The 21,168-nt window shown below is 38.8% G+C and overlaps 1 protein-coding gene across 1 annotated transcript in view; it reads left to right on the top strand.

Annotated features, from left to right (window-relative positions):
* Positions 1-21,168, top strand: part of LOC127049727 (isoaspartyl peptidase/L-asparaginase-like) — a 221,266-nt gene that overhangs the window by 42,235 nt on the left and 157,863 nt on the right. Inside the window, exon 2 of the mRNA XM_050950970.1 lies at positions 2,851-2,993. Within this exon, the coding sequence (XP_050806927.1) occupies positions 2,851-2,993 (143 nt within the window). The remainder of the gene's footprint in view (positions 1-2,850; positions 2,994-21,168) is intronic.

The raw sequence follows: 21,168 nt of genomic DNA, 5'->3' as shown, positions 1-21,168 counted from the left end.
AGAAACAGCTTCATTTGTACTTCTTCCTTAACTTTTAGATTTTATTTTCCCCTTGTTGTTACATTGAAATCCTTTGCTTAACTGCCCAGCTATGTCATATCCATCAAGTCTGAGAAGGATTTGTTTCTCCATTTAATGTTTTACTTATAGGAGTTACAAGTTTATAGATACCAGCCCCTAGTGTTATGATACTATTTTAATTTAGAAGCAGATGACCGTTATTTCACTGTAAGCCTTTTTACAGATTTATAGAGTCATAAACCTGATGGTGCTTTAGGGATGCTTTCAAAGGAGAGCAATGAGAAACATTAGTGGGAATGTTTGAAAAAAAAGTGTTGCTGGATAGTCTAGAAGTTGTTTCAGATTTGTAATAATTTTGATGGTGAATCTGAGTGCTTATGCAAGTGACTGATAGTGTAGCCATATGGCATATTGTGTATATCTTCCATGGAAGCTTTGCAAGCATATCCTGCCAGTACTCCTCAGTTCTGACAAAAAGAAAAATTGTGTATGCAGTGGTGTTGTAGCCATGTCAGTCCCATGTGATGAGAGAGATAAGGTTGGTGAAGTAATATCTTTTGTTAGACCAACCTCTGTTGGTGAGAGACAGGACCAGTTCCAGGCACCAGTTGAGCAAGCAGGTGGTTGGGGAGGCCAAGGGGAAGGGGCAGCACGTTGGGCTCTTCAGCAGCAATTCGGTGGTGGGTCCCTTGGTCCCTCTTGGAGGGAAGGACCTGCCGCCCAATTGCTGCCGAAGGAGAAAGCGGCACGGGGGAGCTGCTGCTGATTGCAACAGCGGCTTTTTTTTTTTCCTGCCTTTTGGGGCCGCAAAAACCCTGGAGCTGGCCCTGGTGAGAGACACAAACATACTGGGAAAGTGAGTATGTTTCCCAGACCTTAAGAAGAGCTCTGTGTAAGCTTGAAAGCTTGTCTCTCTCACCAACAGAAGTTGGTCCAGTAAAAGATATTAACTCACTCACCTTTTCTCTCTAATAATAATAAAAAAAAAACTTGACATTCCAATCCAGGCGTGCCATAACCAAAGACTAACAGTTGTGCCATGTTTTTCCAACATGGGAAAAATGCCCACTGCTGCCTAAATTGACCAAATCACTATGCATGTTAAAGGTTATGGCCCAATTGAAAATAATAATCTCTCCCTCACTATACAGTATTTTTTTTCATTTACTAGACTCATAGACTCATAGACTCATAGACTCATAGGTCAGAAGGGACCAATCTGATCATCTAGTCTGACCTCCTGCACAAGGCAGGCCACAGAACCCCACCCATCCAATTTTATACAACCCCTATCCCAGGATTGAGTTTTTGAAATCCTCAAAAATGGTTTGAAGACCTCAAGCTGCAGAGACACCACCAGCAAGCGACCCGTGCCCCACGCTGCAGGGGAAGGCGAAAAAACCTCCAGGGCACCTGCCAATCCGCCCTGGAGGAAAATTCCTTCCCGACCCCAAATATGGCGATCAGCTAAACCCTGAGCATGTGGGCAAGAGTCACCAGCCAGCACCCAAGAAGGAGTTCTCCGCAGCAACTCAGTACCCATCGCATGCAACATCTCCCCGCAGACCATTGAGCAGACCTGTCTGGTGGTAATTCAAGATCAATTGCCCAAATTAACGATCCTATCATAACATCCCCTCCATATATTTATCAAGCTTTGTCTTAAAGCCAGGAAAGTCTTTTGCCCCTACTACTTCCCTCGGAAGGCTATTCCAGAACTTCACTCCCCTAATGGTCAGAAACCTTCGTCTAATTTCAAGCCTAAACTTCCTAATATCCAGTTTATACCCATTCGTCCTCGTGGTTACATTAGTACTAAACTTAAATAATTCCTCTCCCTCCCTAACGTTAACCCCCTTGATATATTTATATAGGGCGATCATATCCCCCCTCAGCCTTCTTTTGGCCAGGCTAAACAAGCCAAGCTCTTTGAGTCTCCTTTCATAAGGCAGTTTTTCCATTCCTCGGATCATCCTCGTAGCCCGTCTCTGAACCTGTTCCAGTTTGAATTCATCCTTCTTGAACATGGGACACCAGAACTGCACACAGTATTCCAGATGGGGTCTCACCAACGCCGTATACAACGGTACTAACACCTCCTTATCCTTGCAGGAAATACCCCGCCTGATGACTAATAATATCTTTGTGGTAATATCTTTTAGTAAGGCACCATTTTACTGTTCATTTTGCTTTTACACCAGTTTTGCATCTTTCTTTTTCCTATTTGCATAGAATTCTTCGCAGCCATAATAACCTGTTTGATAATGATTGTGTGTAGTTCTATGTTTGAACAATGCTCTGAAGGGGCTCTGAAAGTACTCTTTCAAATGCCCCAAAAGCAGATAGCTTAGAAGCATATTAGAAATGCAAAGTGTTGAAACTTGACAATAGTAATCAGTTTTGCTTTGTTTCTAAAATAGTCGTGTTTACCTCAGTAGTAAACATATTTCATGTATTATAAATATCTTCCTACATTACTAGAGTTGTTCTATGTTCATCTATGCTCTTATCTGATTGCCTAAAATGTTGAGAAGGGACATCAGTCAATACCACTGGAAAAATGCAATGCCTAGCAGGCTTTATGATTTTAGAAACAAGATAAAAGCTTTATGACTCAAAGAAAACAATCAAATGCTTTTTTGTAGCCACAAGCATCATATTTACTTAAAGGATTGTGACTATAAAAGCAAATATCTCTTACAGGAAGCCAGGACAAAAGCTGTCAGAGAACAGGGTAGTAAATAGCTCTGAAATTGTTTTCTCTGCTTCATTTCAAAAGCTTAAGGCTAAGAATGTTTGACCTTTTACAAATGGAATGGTTTCCTGCAGGTCATGGTGCTGTACTGAATGCTGATGGTTATGTGGAACTTGATGCAATCATCATGAATGGTAAAACTCTCGCTGCTGGCGCAGTCTCCTGCATCAGGAACATTTCTAATCCGGTGATATTTGCTTGTTCAGTCTTGGAAAAGGTAGAGAACTTTTATTTTCTTCATCTGTGCAGTTTTAGTTCTAATGTTTCTTGACAGGGGGACAAATAAGATTATGTAATTGTTAAAAACGATCCAGAAAATGTAAGAGTCAGAGAGAAAAATGTTAAGCTAAATAAATAATGTAACTAATCACATCTGTTGTCAGGCATTTGTCACCACCACAAATTAGTGAAATATGTAAGGTGTTTCAATTGAAAATTATATTATTATTTTAGCATTAATAATTTAAATTTTTTATGAATTTTATGCTGATTAAAGGCCAAATCTTGGTCCCACTGAGGTCAACAGAAGTTTTTCTGTTGACCTCAATGGGATCAGACTTGGCCTTAAGCATAGACAATTTTTATTCTTTGGTTTGTTAATATTTCCTATGTAAGCTAATGCTTTCTTCCATACTGCCCCTGCTTGTCTTCCTTCAAATTCCTCCGGCAGACTCACTCCTGCTGTGAAACCTACAAAAATCAGCCAGCTGATGTTGATTAGGTTGTGCAACAGTTAAGGAAATATTTATTTATTTGTCTGTCTGTCTGCATCATGACCCCTGTCACTCCCTGTTTGCAATTAACCGTGGGAGACACCAAATCTGACAATATGCACTGAGAACACAGTAGAAATAGACATAGATGTTATCATAAAGGGCACCTAAAGTCATCAATTTCAATGTGGAAGGATTCTTTGCAGAGAAGGCTGATGTTCTGTCTGATATAAAAGTATATATCATGCTTGCAAGAAACAGAGAGAGAGACAACAGCCCCAAACATCCCTGGAATGTATATTTCTGTGAACATAAAAAATAACATCTGTGGCAGCACAATACTTGTACTAGACAAAAGACAGGTGAAAACCATTACTGCAAAACACTATGGTACAATGGAACTGGATCAAATCGCAGTAATTTCTGTTTACAAGCCAGCAGCTGAACAGTTTGCATGGCCAGCCAACTTTCTCCTGTCACAAGAACCATGCCTTGTCATAAGGGACTTCAATAGTCACAACACCATCTGGAATACCCCAACAATGACAATAAGGAAGAATTTGAGAAGTGGGCAGCGACAAACAACTTGATCTTGCTCTGTGATTTCAATGACAAATATACCTTCTAAAGCATATGATGGAACAAAGAGTACAATCCCCACGTACCCTTTGTTATTCATCAAAATATAGGCAACTTCAAAAAGGAGGTCATGGTAGCAATTCCAAGGTCAAAGCTTAGACCAATGCAAGTGCCATTAGACGCTATAGTACAGCCCAGGAAAACAAAGTATCTGCTGCTATTCAGCTTTAGAAAGGCTGACTGGGAAGGCTTTGCCTTTGAACTGGATTAATCCATTGGTGATATTACTCTGGCACATGAGTGTTTTTGTCTCCCTGTTGTGGAAAACTGCCCCAAAGTACACCCCTCTGGGACACTGGAAATTATTTGTAACTGGGCTTTCAGAACAGATCAGAAACAATCTAAAAAATATTCAAAACTGTTTGACTTGGATCCGTTTGATGAAGAAACCATTGGACTCAGGAACATGCTTAGATGAGAGAATCAAAGGATCACTGTGATCATTACAGAGAGATGGTTGCAACAACAAACCCGTGTTGTAATAGCAAACTAAAGCCTGGGCTAACATTCGCAAGCTGAACCCTGATGGACAAAACTCCAAACTCATTGTCACAGTCTCTCACAGACAAGCTGCACACTAACTCACCCTAAATGGTAAGCCAGCCACAAAGTAAAACAGGAAAAGAACAAGTTAAGCAGGAATGTTGCCCACTCCTCAGATAGCGAAGTGCACAATGAGCAACTCAATACTGAGACACTTATAATAGCCATGGAAACTGAAATATGGAAAAGGAACTGGACTCTATGGTGTATCTAATGAATGATTCCTGCATTTTGTCACGAGTGCAGAATTGGCTGTTTTGACATCTTTAATTCTTGCATGGAGACAACACAGACCCCTGGGCTGTGGAGACAGGCCAAAGTGATTGCACTAATCAGACCACATAGAGACCCTAGCTCTGGAAAGAGTTATCACCCAACATCCTTTTCTCAACCTACAAGCTATATGCACGGATGATCATGTGTAGAATAGAGCCAATAGTGGAAGAGCAGCTGACTGATGACCAAGTCTATTTAAACCCATCACATTCATGCTAAGGCTAAGTTGCAACCCATCTCAAAACATCAAAGAGAGCTTCTCAACCTGCAAAATTACAGGGTCAGTTTTCGTTGATCTGCCAGCTGCTTATGACACCATGAACCACTGTGCACTTCTTCTGAAATTGACAAGAATTCTGAGAAAAAGCAAAATGGTCCAGATCATCTCCTCCCTGCTTGAGAATCAATATTTTCTTTTGCTGAGATGGATGTTCAGAAAAGTCAGTGGCATACTCAACAGAATGGATTGCCTCAGGGTTCAGTGTCATCACACTTGCTGTTTAATGTCTACAAAAATCACTCACCAGAATTGCCTGATGTGTGAAGATTCATTTATGCAGATCACCTTTGCATCACCACCCAGTCAGAAAGATTGGTGGACACTCTAAGTGTACTCTAAGTGGTTCCCTGAATGTATTTGGAAAATATCTCTCATGGTTCTTGAATGCTATTCCTAGATAGACACAAGTGTGTGCCATTCACCTGAAACACTATCAAGCCATTGGAAAACTTCAGATATCATGGGACGGTAATCCTTGATTGCTATGAATGTCAGGTGTACCTTGGATTCACAGACTGAATGCTGACATTCAAGGAGCACATAAAGAAGCTGAAAAAAGTGAACTCCAGGAATTGTGTATTCCAGAAACTAGCCAACACAAAATGAAGAGCTGACCCTAGTCACACCCATGATACTCAGCTGCATAGAAATATGCCCTAGTATACTCAAGCCATTCACATATAATTGATACTGAACTCAATAAATCCATTAATACCATAAGATAATAATCCTGTATGTTCTCAGAAGTTTCATTCCATAGTATATTGAGTTGTTGGAATTAATACTTTTCTTATTTCACATTATGTATTGTATCTTTTATGTAAATTACTGTATTGGGTTCTTGGAAAATATATACATGTAGATTTTGAGAAATCCAAAGAATGAGATAATATGAAGATTATATTTATTACTCTATGAGGGGAATAGGTCAACATTTAGAAACAAAAATGGCAAAATGGAAGAGAAATTATTCATATAATGTGTTTATAATAATTTATTTATAGAAAAATACATAACAATTAGGTGGCTGATGTAAAAGGGATCCACCTAAATAAAAACTTGCTTCAAAATATCATGTGCGGTAGCCTCACCCCAACCCTCCAAGAAATATTTCCATGGACAATTTTTATAATTATAATTAAAGTTGTTCATTACTGTGCTAATTACTCAGTATTACTGCTACAGTATTACTGTACAAAGAAAGCACTTCAGATAACAGTTTACTGCTTTCAGTGACTTCATAAGCTAGTGTCATAGTTCACACATCAGATATAAGCATTGACATGAAATGAATTGATAGACAATCTTCTTTAACTTTCTTCTCAAATGAGATAGTTAGAAATGGTCTTTAAGAAAAAATATTGTTCATACACTTAACAGACAAAAAAATTGTAAAATAAACAGATTGTTACTAGAACCAAATGGAACTAGTATCACTGCTCAAATAAAATGAGTGTTCTGGTGGCTGTTCTATTTCTAAGTTTTGAAAGTACATTGTTATAGCTCAAGTGCAAGTAAAAAATGATCCTTAAAGATTTTATTTTTATTTTTAATTCAGCTTGCCATAAAAGTAGCTTACAGGAAAAAAAAACATAATTATAATTACACCAGCACAATTTGCATCTCTGTAGTTAAAGGGCTTCCAGCAATTTCTTTAAATACTTCTGTTTTCATAGTCTACAAAAAAAATACATTCTAGTCATAATCTTCTATAGAACAGATCAGAAGAAAAATGCTTATTTTTGTAAATTAAAGTTTGAAGAAAACACATCAGACTCTTTAGAGATAGATGATCAAAAGAATAGAAATGCTTCCCATTCCCACCCCTCCTTTTTGATTTTTTACATTTTTTATTAGTTTTCAAAATATAGAAATATTTTTCCTAGCCAAGCAGTTTGATTTATAAGTATGGAAGGACTCAAGCTGCTCTGCGCAGAAAACACTGAGGATGTTTGTCTTGGCTCCATGGAAGTCAATGACAGTTTTGACAAAATTTCACCCTGGAACTTTGTGGGAGCAGGGGGATCCAGCCATGCTGTGGCAGCTGGCAGAACTGAGAGCTGGTTTTGGATTGTTATATATATTAATGTATAACAAATTGTGCTACATTGTTGGTAGTTAAATATTGTGTTTATCAGTAAAGAGGAAATTAGAGATGAAAGGAAAAATATAAAAAAATGGACCAGGCACTGATATTTTATGAGTATATGATTAGAAACAGGACCAAATTATTTGAAGTTTTTGTTATTTTTCTACCTGAATGTAACTCCTACCAGAGGCTTGCAGTTTTTTTCATTGCTGTAACTCAAACTTGACTTTAAAATCATACATTTTAGTATTTACCTGTGAGATACATATATGGCTAACAGCACAGCCTCTTTATGACAGATAACCAGAGCTTGCAATTTGTACTCCTTATTCAGAGAAGTCTTTCTTTGGCTTAAAAATGGGAAGAATAGCCATAAACCATTCTTTTTTTATTTTTTTTAAAGTTTAGATTATTGGCTTATCACATATAGGCTACAGTGTTATAGGTGCTGATACAATGGTGATGGACATGGTATGAAACTTTCGTTTGGAGCTATTATAGTCAAGTAGATAAAAAATCAGCTTTTAAGAATATCTTTACATTCATAAATGACAAATGAAACCCATTTCAGTGTATCATTACACTATTTATAAATGTAAGTATATGTTTAAAACAGTGCCCCCACACATTTATAAAAGAGCGACCCAATCTCAAATAAGATCTTTATAGCCATAGCCCCACCCCCACCCCCACACCATCCTGTTTAAATCTCACAATTCTGTGGGTTCAAGAACATGTTAGGCTGATGACCAAAATGACTTGGACCATCCTGCTCTGTGGTGAGGATGTGAGATGCTACCCATGAGAAGAAAGCTCATGTGATTCAGCATCTTGCCTTCTGGCTGTTTTGCTTCCTGAATTTGTGGAAACACTCACTTTTCCATCACAATCTTCAGGGCTTTATAACCATAGTACCCTTTCTTGCACATCCTATGGCTGAATCTCCTTTCTGACAGAACAAACATAATTTTGTCAAAATGTATGGTACCTAGGAGAAGTGCAGAATAACTTTCTGCCTATCCAAGTGGTAGTTTGCTGGTGAAGCTTCCTTTTCACCTGTGTTTCCTTCCCTGTTGTGGCCCAACTTCCCCAAAAATGTCAAAGGAGTAATCTGAACAAGAGAATTGAACTGGCCTCAGGCCTTTATACACAATGATTCATGAATTTCCTTGAGGATACACCCAGGACTGGTGGAGCTGCCGCAGTCATTCCTGCCGAGGGTCCGTTGGTCCGTGGCTCTGGTGGAGCTGTCACAGGCATGCCTGAGGGAGGTCCACTGGAGCCGCAGGAGCAGCCAACCATCCGCAGGCATGACTGCGGCAGCTCCACCGGAGCTGCGGACCAACGGATCCTCTGTAGGCATGCCTGCGGCAGGTCAACCGGAGCCGCCTGCCACCCCCACCCCTGGCAAAATGCCGCCTCCCCGAATAATTCTGGCACCCTAGGCGATTGCCTAGGCTGCCTAAATGGTAGCACCGGCCCTGGATACACCCTAATGAATGTCCCAAACTTTTCAGTACAGAGGTCATTCCAGGCCTAATTTTAGGAACACTGGTTATAAAAACTAAGGTGCAGGTTCATCTCTGTCTCTGCCAAGCTCTGTGCTGCACAGTCCAGTGCCTTTCAGGGAGACCAAAACAAATAAATAAAAAGCAGGATAGAGCCACTGTCACAGCTGGCATCTCTTCTTCTCTGAATAATTGTGGTGGCCCCTTATCCCTCCTCCTCAAATGCTCAACGTCAGGCTATTGCTGCTAGACATCATGACCCGTAGCTTTTGAACAGGATTTTCTATTGTCCGCCATGAGAACATATTTATCTTCTTTACCATGTTAATTGGACAATTTTACTAAATAAATTAGATAAGGACCTTGATCCTGCAAGCTGTGTCCCATGTGGGTAGACCCACATGCAATAGAAAGCCCTATTGAATTCAGTAGGATTCTGCTTAGGCAGACTCCTGCACCTGTGCAGAGAATCTTGCAGGATCAAAACCAAACTTTCTGTAAACTAATCTGCTGTTGCTTCTAAACTTGAGGAATTATTTCGGGGAATTTCTATGGCCTGTGTTATATGGGAGGTCAGACAATGATCACAGTGGAGCCTTCTGGCCTTGGAATCTATGAATCTAATCTTTTGATGTTAAAACATCACTCACTAAGGAAGACTTAAAACCCTAATACATATGAAACTCTATCACAATTTTACTAGAACCGCCCTGGATCATTCAAACTAGTTATCATCAACCAGTACAGCAGCTCATTCTGGAGTTAAACTAAAGGAAGAGATAAATAGAAGATGGGAAAGAGAGAGCAGTTAGTTGAATTTCATCCGTCTAGCAGTCTTAATTCCTTCATAGTTCATTCTTCTCTTCTTCTTGGGCATTCATCTCAGCAGAAGCTTGGCTGGTATTGGGACTGGCAAACCTAAATTAACTCTTCATGTTCCCTGGAAGCCATCCTTTAAGTACCAACAATTTTAGGAAGTTTTAAAGAAGTGTCAAAGACTTAGGTCATAAATTCCAAGAGTATTAGCTCAAAGGCAGTCTTTCACTGTGCCCAATATAGAAATCCTAGCTATAGGCCAAATTGTGGTCCAGCTGGAGATGGCTACCTACATACTAGTTATCAGTGTAGAAGGGGAAGTAGGCTCTGGGAGCCTCTATGTACTCCTCTTTGTGCAGGTGGACAGAAGAGAATGGGGACTGAGTGGAGCTTGGATCCCCCTTGACAGTACACCAACCACTGTAGCTGCATTAGCATGCTGGGGAAAGTACACTGTGCTGGGTGTTGACTAGGTACAGTTTACTTTCAGCTGGGAGCAGCAGAAGGAAAATGGAGATTGTAAGTTGGCGTTTTAGTATTCTTACCTTTGGGCGGGTCGTAAAGCCACAATTGAAACCTGTATGTTTTTTGTTTGTTTGTTTTTTAATTAAAACATAGAGGGATCAGGGTTTAATGAAAACCTACAGATATGATGGCTACAGGAGTGCGACACAACACCCCCATATTCTTCATAAGGATATTGTTATGATTATGACATAACTATGATATATTTATTCCAGTTAAGGCATGTGAGATATTGGAAATGACATGATTTACTGAATATGATTATCTTATTTGTATGACAGTGTCATTTAGATGTCTGAAGTTAAGAACATTTTATATGCATCTATTAAAAATGTCTTTACACTTAGGGAACATGCACTAGACAGAATACGATCAGTCTAGACGACTGATTGGTAAGGGCCATTAGGGAGAACAATAGTTCTTTGAAGATGCTAATCTCCCACTGGGGAGCCTTCCTGGGGATGCTGCAAACAGCCTCTGAGTTATGGCTGCTCTGACCCTACAGGGACATGAGACCAAGTCACCTATTACTGGATTCCATTATAATACAGTGTTTTTCCACTGACTGGGTGTGGAACTCAAACTGGAAGACAAAGGATTCCTGCCATATTCAAAAACTATTTAAGGCAGGGGAATGACATCATCAAGGTTCGTTCTTCACTGACTTTCTGCCCAAGAAAGAAGACTGCTGGAAACACCTGAGAAACAAAAAGACTGAACTGGGGGGGAAAGGCTGAACCCAGGGTAGAAGGTTGTTTAGCCTGTGAAAGGAATAACTGGAGTTTTAAGCTGCAAGCAAGTGTAGCTTGCCTTCAAGAATCTCTGCAATCTGCCTAAAACAACATTTAGGATGAGAATTTGCTACACATTTCCAATTTCTTTGGTATATTAAACTTAGTTTGCATTTTTGTTTTATTTGCTTGGTAATCTGCTTTAATCAGTTTGCTTTCTGTTATCACTTAAAGTCTATCTTTTGTAATTAATAAACTTGTTTTTGTTTTGTCTAAAACCAGTGTGCGTGGAAATCATAATTTGGGACAGAAAGCTGTGTATGTCCCTCTTCACATTAAGGAAGGGGGTGAATTTAATGAGTTTATGCTGTACAGTACTCGTGCAGTGCAAGACAATGCGATTTTGGGTTTATCCTTTAGAGTGGGGTGCGCACCTGAGAACTGGGCAATTCCTTAGCTGAGCCTTCCTGTGCGGAGCTGATTTCAGTGTCTGTGTGTTTCTGCAGCTGGGTGTGTACCTGTGTGCTGATGAAAGTGTGAGCCTGTGCAGCTTGTTACAGAATTACAGGGTGAGAGGGAGCTCAGGCTGGTGGTCAGGTGGGCTCAGTAGTACCCCAGTTCCAGGAGGCACCTCAAAGGAAGGGAAACCCGTCACAAGGGGAACATTTTGATATCTCTGGGTTCAAGTCTGGTTTCTTTGTAAAAAGAGATATAGCCCCAAAGAATGAGAAAAAAGACACTGAAGAGCGGGTGAAGTAGAAGATAGTTTCTGGAAACTTTGGATCAATATATGTCCCTCTCTTTTAATATAGGTGGTCCTCTATTGGGCCATTCAGGAAGTAGGGAAAGAAATTTAGTTAGTAATCATTGTGCGAGTAATTAGAAAATGGAAATATATTAAAAGCCTGTTGTTTGCCATAATATTATGGAACACTGTATTCTACTAAAGGAATTTTAGCAATAAGAGTAGTTATTTGTAAGCCATGTAAAGGGCAAGTGAGATGTATTACTCATAGCTGAAATTTATTTAAATTTTGTTATTGTTTAAATATAGAAAAATAGATTTTTTTAATGTAGCAAGGTTGACCTAAGCTTTAACATGCTGAAGAGCAGTACAGATCCAATCTATGTTGCATAAAATATCAACAATAAGGCATTTACTCTGAGGACAATATTAATTTAAACCTTCAAATAAACATAGAGGGGGTGAGATCCTTGACTTGTGTGAACTGGTATTTTCTTGAAGTCAATGTATGGAATATGCAAATTTATACCAAGTGGGGATCTAACCTGGTTTTTTTTTTTTAAATATAATTTTGGTGAATGGTCTTTTACCAGTTGTTTTTTATTTAAATAAATGTGTGCACTTTCTCTCCCAAACATATTAACACAGAGTAATATTTCATAAATCATAAGCAGGGCCGGCGCAACCCATTAGGCTACCTAAGCGGTTGCCTAGGGCACTAACATTTGGGGGGGCGGCAACCATGGCAACCAGGTCTTTGGCCGTCTCGGTCGTGGGTGGTATTTCAGGGGCGGGACCTTCCACCGCGTCTGTTGGAGGCAGGATTTCGAAGGCAGGACCTTCCGCCCCATAGGGTGGCAAAGAAGCTGGCGATGCTCCTGATCGTAAGAAGCTTTTCTTTCCTTTATTTGACAATGTGGCATTCAGCTTTAATACAAAATGTTCTGTTTAGTTGTTCATGAAGTGCTGAAGCTTAAAAATCTAATTGCCAAGCAATTACGAAGAAATTAATGTAGATAATTTTGCAGCATATCTGCTGTATAGGGAACTAACGGAAAAGCTAGACTACTTCAAAGCATGTAGTGCTGTATTCAGCTTGGATGCTTTAAATCTGAAAACTGAAATAAGGATGTATTCTAGAGGCACCTGAGAAACCTACAGTGAAAGACCTTGGCTTATCAGTGGCCTGACAGATAAGCTTGACTGATTTAGATTAAAAATTCATCAGCTTCTCATCAATTACCCTATCAGACTTCATTCCCCTATGCTCTGTAATAGTAATCTGAAGCTAGCCTGTCTTGATGAAGAAAATTAGTATTAATAAGCACTTTAATATTTAAAGTTTCATTGTCCTAGTAATAGTCCAGATTTAGAAAGCATTTTTCCCTTGACAAAATGGCAAATCACCATTAAAATATTATTTTCTAAAAACATGTCATCAAGTGTTAGAAAAGATTATTTTGAAAGAATCGGTCTTATTGCACAACAATGCTGCCATCAAAGACTAAGAACCTTATTTTACATTTTCTGAAACATAATTAAAAAGTACAAACTGCACTGAAGAGAGAGATTTTTGTTTTCTTATTTCAACTTTATAATTAAAAACATTTTCATGGGATTTTTTTATTTAGCTTTTGAACAAAAACATAGCAGGTTTATTTAATTTGCATCAAAAGCAAAAGAATAATGTCCCAAATAAATTGCCACTATAAATAATATTGAGTGGTCCAGCTTAACTTCCTGAAAAGAGAACCAGGAAGATCAGACAGAAATGGACGTGAATTGTCTTCAAGTGCTTTTCATGCAGCATCAGACCTTTTTTTATTTTAGATCTTTTCTCTTTAAATATGACACACACTCTGGTTTCTGTTCTCAAATGCAGTTAAAAAATAACATGTTTTTACATAGTGAGATGTTGAAATATGATTTTTAGCTTGCAAATTATATATGGACACTGGGAAATGTTCTTTATATGTACAATAACTGATCTAAAGATAAGCATTTGGATTTTGCACAGGGTATTACTCAAGAGGATACTGACAATCTGCATAGGTATGCTGCTTCCTCTCAAAACAGCAGAGACAGATTTAATTTCCACATTATACAATCAAACTCCAGCTCTCTTGTACCCATTTAGTAACTTTATTGTTTAATTCTGCTTTTTCTCTCTTTCTTTAAGTACTAAAACTGAACCGCTGGAGGAAAAAAAAAAGAAAATAAAGCTTTCATTTATTAAGATTTCTGCTCTCCTACTGCTGAGCTGTGAAATTTCCCCAGCCTTTGTCCATCTGCAGTCGTGAAGCTTCACTCTAACTCAGATAGCTAAAAATAAAAAATCAGCACATCTGTGGAACACAGGCTTGGCATATTGTGGCCCTCCCACTCATCCCTCCCTCTGGCTTCTACACTGAACTGGTTGTTAGGAAGAGCCTCTCATTTACAGTACCCACAGTGCCTTTTCGTAGTGCTGGCTTTCTCTGGCTACATAACAGGCCCTATCTGTGGTGATCATATCAAGTTCTCATTGAAGTACTGATCATGACTACATCAGAAATCCGGACCAGAAGTAAATGGATAACATAACATGGAAGGTTACAGTGCTGAGAATTTAAAGACAATTGCCAACGTGAAAGATTATTTTGATAAAATCTACGTTCTAGTGTACAAGTCTGACATAAGAATAAAAAAGAAGTTTTTCACTCAAATGTTACTGCTTTTTAAGGTCTGAGATAACATCTCTGAGCAGCTTAATATTCAAAGCATGAGTGATCGTGTCTATATCTAGCTGACTACACAGACATGGCCCATCATTTGCCTGAGTTGAACTTTAAGAAGAAATCCTTGCATAAAATATTAATGTGTATTAAAGGACAAATTTTGCCCATGTCTCCCTTGCTGTGGAGGCTCCCCTGGCAGTGAAACCTGTGCAGTTCCACTGTCAAAGGGGTTAGTACAGGTTTCCAGATATACAAATGGTACATACTCTGGGCATGACATAGAGCTCAATTTGCAGAGGGTAAATGGGCCTGGTGGGGGAAAAAAATTCCTTTCCCTACTCCTGAGTCGCTCCAGAACTATCTTGTGGAAAGCCTGGAATCTTTCAGATAAAATCACTTTTGAAAACAATCTTGTAATAGCTGCAGTGAGAATTAAAATTTTAGCTGAAGACTATATCAGCATGAACTCTCCATCTTCAGGTCTCCTTGCTTGTGGTCCTAAAAATAGCAAATTAGGGAGAGAAAAAAATAGAGAGAAAAAACTACTTTCTGGTGAAATAATTGTTCAACTGATTTTGTAGACAAGACCTGTGAGCACGGGTAGCACAAACACTGTACTTTAGCAGCTGGTCTTAAACCTCAATTCTGACTTCAGTTCCACACTATGGATATCCAATATTTTGAAGAAGTTATTTGTTTGAGGGACATGCTAGACCTTGCAGGCAGAACTGCTAATCTGCTATTGTCCAAGTAGCACAGATCTCTAGATTTGTATCTCTCCTCTCTAGCGTGGCAGGTCCACAAAAAGCGGAGATGGAGCTGGGTTGTAGAGTTTGTCATGGGAATAGAAAGGGTGGGCATGGAACCTCTGTTCCAGGTCTGGCCTATCTCCAATAAAATGCAACACAATTTCCTTTTAATTAAATACTTCTATAGTGTTGTTAATATCCACAATCCATTACAAAATATTGAAATTACAGGGTCCCTGCCTTTGTTTGGCTCAACAGACTGTATTTACAAACTGCACATGCTCTTTTTTCTGATATCTGAAGGAAGCATACCAGGAGCCAATTTATTGGCTATAATTTATTTTAGACACTTGGGAGTCTTTTCCAATGTGTAGCCAATTGAGAAAAGTCTGTCTGCATGCGGTTTTATATACTGTATCTGTCAGTTAAATCAGAGATCCAAATGCAAAATACAACACTTATGGTCATAATATTGAATGTGTGGCATTCCATGGAGGACTCTAGGTCCATTAATTAATGAATGGAGGAGCATACTCATCCATATATGCCTGATCCAGCAGTCCTTCCTCATTGTAATAATAATAGACAGTTTAGAATTGGACAGTGAGACTGAAGTACATCAGTCACAAAAACACAGTAAGCACATATATGTTCATAGATGGAAGTTTCATATAATATTTGACCTAGAAGATAAATCTGTAAAAACCCCTCTGTAGCCAGATTCATATACACACACACACAGAAAAATCAATGCTGTAATCTCCACAAACTTTTCAATGCACAGAGATCTAATGTAATTCCTTTACAATGCACATCTTTCCTTCAAAGGATCTGCCTGCACAGCATTTTGGAGTTGCAGGAGTGAGCTTCCCAGCCCAGTCCACAGACGTGGGTTAGTGGGACTCCCACTAGTGCCCTAAAAATAGCTGCATAGACAGTGCTTTGATGCTGAAGCTTAGGCTGGAACTGAGGCTCTGATGCCTACCCCTTCCCTAGGTTTCAGGGTCTGAGCTCCAGCCTGAGCTGCAACTTGAAAGTGCTGTCTATGCAGCTATTTTTAGAGTGCTTATGTGAGCTCCACTAGCATGAGACTGTCAATGCAGGCCTGGAGGCTCATAAGAACATAACAACAGCCATACTCGGTCAGAACAAAGGTCCATCTAGCCCAGTATCCTGTCTTCTTTCAGTGGCCAATGCCAGATGCTCCAGAGGAAATGAACATAACAGTTTATCATCAAGTGATCCATCCCCTTCTGGCAAAGCTCCTTTGGGTTCTAATCCAAAATGTTGTGCAGACATGCCCAAAGAGGTGAAATTTTGCACTTAAAATTTGAGCCACCATTCAATTATTTATAGTACTTGGGTGCCTGATTTGACCACTGAGTTTAGTTAATATTACATTGAAACGATCTATCCCGTAAACATGAAAACTTTAGAGAGTTGTTATGGGTTGGACCAAACCTCATTGAAGTTGGTGGGTGTAACAATCCCTTTCATTAAGGGTAAATGTAAAGAAGCCATTACGTTCTTTTATGTAACCTTGTAGCTGAAACCATAGGAGTACTACCCAAAATGCAGGGACATAGAAAGGCTTGAGTAGAAGCTGAATTGTGTGACCCAAGGGGTTTCCCTAGGGACTGATGGAGCAAACTATAGAACTGTGTTTGTCTGTGAGAGAAGCCAACAGAGAAGACAGAACGGAATCACCATCCTAAACCAAAGAAACACTGGTAGTGTGGTCCTGAGAAAAAGCTAATTAGAGTGCTTTTGGGCAGAGTGTTGGCTGAAAGAGCCTTAAGTCTGTGAGCAAAGAAGCTGTCTCCTGTTATTTGATTCCTCCTGTGTTCAGTGAAACAAGGCTTTGTACAGTCTTTAAAATAAATAGGATTGTATCAAAGATACCAGACTCCATCAGCAATTTCTCCTCCTAATGGAACAACGCACAGGGCCATGAACTTGACTAACCGCTTGGTAAAAAGATGTAATATTATTCACTAAGTCATCTGTGTGGGATATTTCACAAACACATATTTGGATTCTGTTCTTTGGGTTATTAAGATCAATAAAGGATCTCTGCTTTTGATTTCAAAAACTTTGAGAAGAAAAAGTATAAATACAACCTACTGCAATTGTCAAAAGCTTTTACTACTAGATAGCACAACTTTATCGTAGTTCAAACATATTAGTCCTTCAGCACTATCTCAATACTGTCTCTTAAAAGTCCATCCTAGCTTGGGTTCCAATAATGTATAGTATTGTTTAATAAGCAGTGACCAAGCATTATTCCATAGGTATTCAATAAGTCACATCTATATACTAACTGTATGCTTCAAAAAATGAATAGAATCAACTATAAATGGCTCAACCAACCCCAGTTTTGACAGCCTAATCCTAAAAAGAAATGTTCTGTTTTAGTAGAGGGCATTTTAAAACATAAAATATCATTTGGAAAGGGATGAGGGCCAACCTTGACAATGTCCCTGTAATTCTCCTCAGGTAGCTGACATTAATGAGCCATAGCTAACAAACTTCCCAATAATGTTGAATATGAACCCTGAATAACTTTCTGTTCCCTTTTATAGTCTTCACTTAAGCCCCACTGAATTCAGTAGAAATATATTCCTTACTTTGTAAGACAACTGTAGCAGCCTTTAACACAAGACATATCTTATATTTTCTACATTATTGTAGGTTCATGTGCATTTATTACAAGCTGCATAGAAGCACAGTTCAGTCTGTCAAAACGGATGTCCATTCTAAACCTCTTGATCAGACACTGTTAGGGATTGCAGATAGTAGACCTATCAGAGTCCTCCAGCAAAGAAAGAAGACAGTATTTGGAATCATTTTCTAGAATGAACAGTTTTTGGTCCTGTTTAGATAATACTATCTGCCATTTGAACAACGTTTTTGATGTGGGATATTGGATTTTGTTCACTCTACCTTACAGTCAAGAGGCTCTGCATTTTGTTTAAATAGTGTTCTATGTACATTTAATCTTAGAGTACAAGTGATAGTATTAAGGCCAAAATTTCAAAGTGCCTCCTATTTTTTGAATGTGCAATTTGGTACCTATTCACAAATTTTGTGAATTTACAAATTTTAAAATCTGGCCTTCAAGGTTTAATTTTCCCAAAGCAAAGCCATTTACTGATTAAGTATTATACAAAATATAATTCAACAAATTAAACAAGATATTGATAAATGCGGTTACAACAGTAGTTGAGAGCTCTCTGCAAAAAAAACTTCCAAAATAAATACATTCACCATTCAAATGCTTGCTGTATAAAAGTGTGAATAAAAAGGAAGAATTTTCAGTGAAAAATTCAATCATAGCTAGCTTCAACATTCAACAATGTTTTCCTACAGAGCCTCTAATACGTTTGTATGCTTTTCCACTCAGTGAAAGATTTAAAAATGGTACTGTACTTTTTCTTGCCGTTCTGGTCAATAGAAGGCAACTACAGTTTTATTGCATGAGTCAAACAGCTATTTTAACACTATGGCTAAGTTCTAGTTGACAGTTGGGAAAAAGTGTTAATGATTCATCCCAAGCCCCCACTGAAAGCATATGCAGAAGCAGCCCATTATGAAAAGTATGAATAATCATTGCAGGTGTATTTATGTAAAGACTATGGCCATATCAGGGAACATAAATCAATAAAGATGTGTGCCATGTCTTCTTGCTTCTAGTCCATACCCCAAACTTCTGCAGGCTCTCTACCTTATTTTCAGGGGCCATAATAGGGACAGACAACTTTTCACTGTGCTCCTGCCACTGCTCTTGTGTTTTCAGGTATCCACCAGTAGCACCTGCCAGAATTTGACCATACATTTCACACCTCTAAGATTCTAGCAATAAAAAAAAAATCCAAATCCATGATAACCCTTTACCCAATGCTTGAAGTTATGGTACCTTTCTATGCTTATGTAGCTGTAGTAATCCAGACTAACAAGATTTTCATCCTGTCAGGTGAGTAACAAGTGGTAAATGGAGCACTTACAAAAGCTGTAGATTCCTGCCAATCAAAGGCTCAGTTTGTCTTTCACACCAAATGCTCTAGATTGCATTCTGCTTAGGCAAAGTCTGGATGACCTCTCTGTCCTCTGTGTGAGTTTTTACTCATTGTAAGGAAAATTTAATGGAAAACTTGAAAGAAAGAAAAATAGAAAGACATTTCTTTCTACTTGTTCAGGCTCTTTTCTATCAGCAGTGTTTTTGTCCTGATTGGCACAACAGACACAGAACATCACTCAAAGACATAAGATGTTTTAGCAGATTCTCCTCTGTGTGACTGAAAGAGCAGGTGATAAGTAGTTGGGCTGAAGCAAGACACATCGGAAAAGGTAGGAAACTATAGGAGAGGGTGCTCCACTTTTAGATCCAGGTCATACCCTGCCCTAGGGCCACTAACAGGATTTAAAATTTTGATTTAAAAACATTGTGGATGATACATGGGTGCAAAGGCTATGTCTGCGTTACAGAGGCACAGCTGTGTTGCTGTTGTGTAATACTGCATTGCAGCATTATAATGTAGGCACTTGCTGCAGCAATGGAAGGATTTTTCCATTCCTGTAGCTAATCCACCCGTCCAAGAACAGTAGCTAGGTCAGTGGAAAAATTCTTCCATCAGCCTAGCAGGGTTGACACTGGGGCTTAGGCTGGCTTAACTATGAATCTCAGATGAAGTTTTCAGACTCCTGAGCGATGTAGATAAGTCGACCTAAGTTTTAGGTATAGACTAGATGGCCAGCACATCCCTTGGACCGTGCCGCTTCCCACAGCCCCCATTTGGCCTGGAATAGTGAATAGTGGCCAGTGGGAGTTGCAACCTGCCAAACCTGTGGACGCTGCAGGTAAACAAACTGTCCTGTCCCACCAGCGGATTTCCCTGATAGGCTGCGTGCCAAAGTTTGCAGATCCCTGGACTAGACCAAAGTAAAGCCCCAGAGCCTTTCCTTTCCCACATATTTGATTCATTGATATGCCTTCTGATGTACATGAAGACAGCAAGCATTTGTCTAATTCCAGCCCAATTAGATGGAAGCAAAGAAAAGGAAAGCATACTAATGCTACTATTTCCTTCTCCTAGAATGAAGAGTGAACGAAAGTATTTATCTTTCTCATTTGAAGAGTCATCCCTAAAAACATTCCATCCAGATGGCATAACTCTCTAATTAAATTGGGTGTTCAGGTTGTATTTCTGACACCTTAAAAAATCTAGAAAAGTTAATAAAAATTCTTTGTGACACAGTATGAACAAGCCGCATTTTCACAGTTCTTCCTGGCCTGGAAAAACAATTATGGGAAAATCATATACAAAAGGGCTTTGTTACCAAAACTGATTCAGTCATAATAGCCTTGCATAGGAAATCATCCATTCTCAGAGGAAACAAGGTTTCTCTACCTATCTACTGGAGTGAAAAATTAAGGTTTTCATTTATATGTTATATTTGTAGTTTAAGGGCAGCTTTTTTTTCCTCCTTTTTATTGGCACAATCTTCTTATTTGGATTAAAGATTCTTGGAAACAGGAGCTAGTTAGAAATTCAATAATAAGTTAAATGGAGTTACTGTGGCAGAAATGTTTCATATTAATTCAATTCTTGATCAGTTTAGGAGTGTGACAAAGACCATAGTTAGTAATGTACATTGCTAGCCATTTCTGTGCATGTTATGGATGTGACTATCTCCTGATCATCTGATATAAATGGGAATTATGACAAATAGAGTATGTTGAAATATTTATCTCAGAGAAATATGCTATTTTGTCTTCACAAAACATACACAAATGGATGCTTCCAGAGTCTTTATTAAATCAGTCCTTGCACAGTTTTTGTGCAAGTTTTCTGGACTTCTTTTCTGTGTTTGGTCCAGTGTCCTCACTTAAATTAAATACATATTAGAGAAAAAAGTAACAATAGGTACATAGAGCAAAGATACTATCCTTATTTGTCTCTGTCAGGTTCCTAGAACACTTTGAACACTTGAAAATAATGAAATAATAGAGCTGGTCAGAATATTTTTGACAAAAAATAATTTCAACAAAAATGTGCTTTTT

This window comes from Gopherus flavomarginatus, chromosome 4 (genome assembly GCF_025201925.1).
Source record: "Gopherus flavomarginatus isolate rGopFla2 chromosome 4, rGopFla2.mat.asm, whole genome shotgun sequence".
Taxonomy (NCBI): Eukaryota; Metazoa; Chordata; order Testudines; family Testudinidae; genus Gopherus; species Gopherus flavomarginatus.
This window is presented reverse-complemented; position numbering and strand designations above follow the sequence as displayed.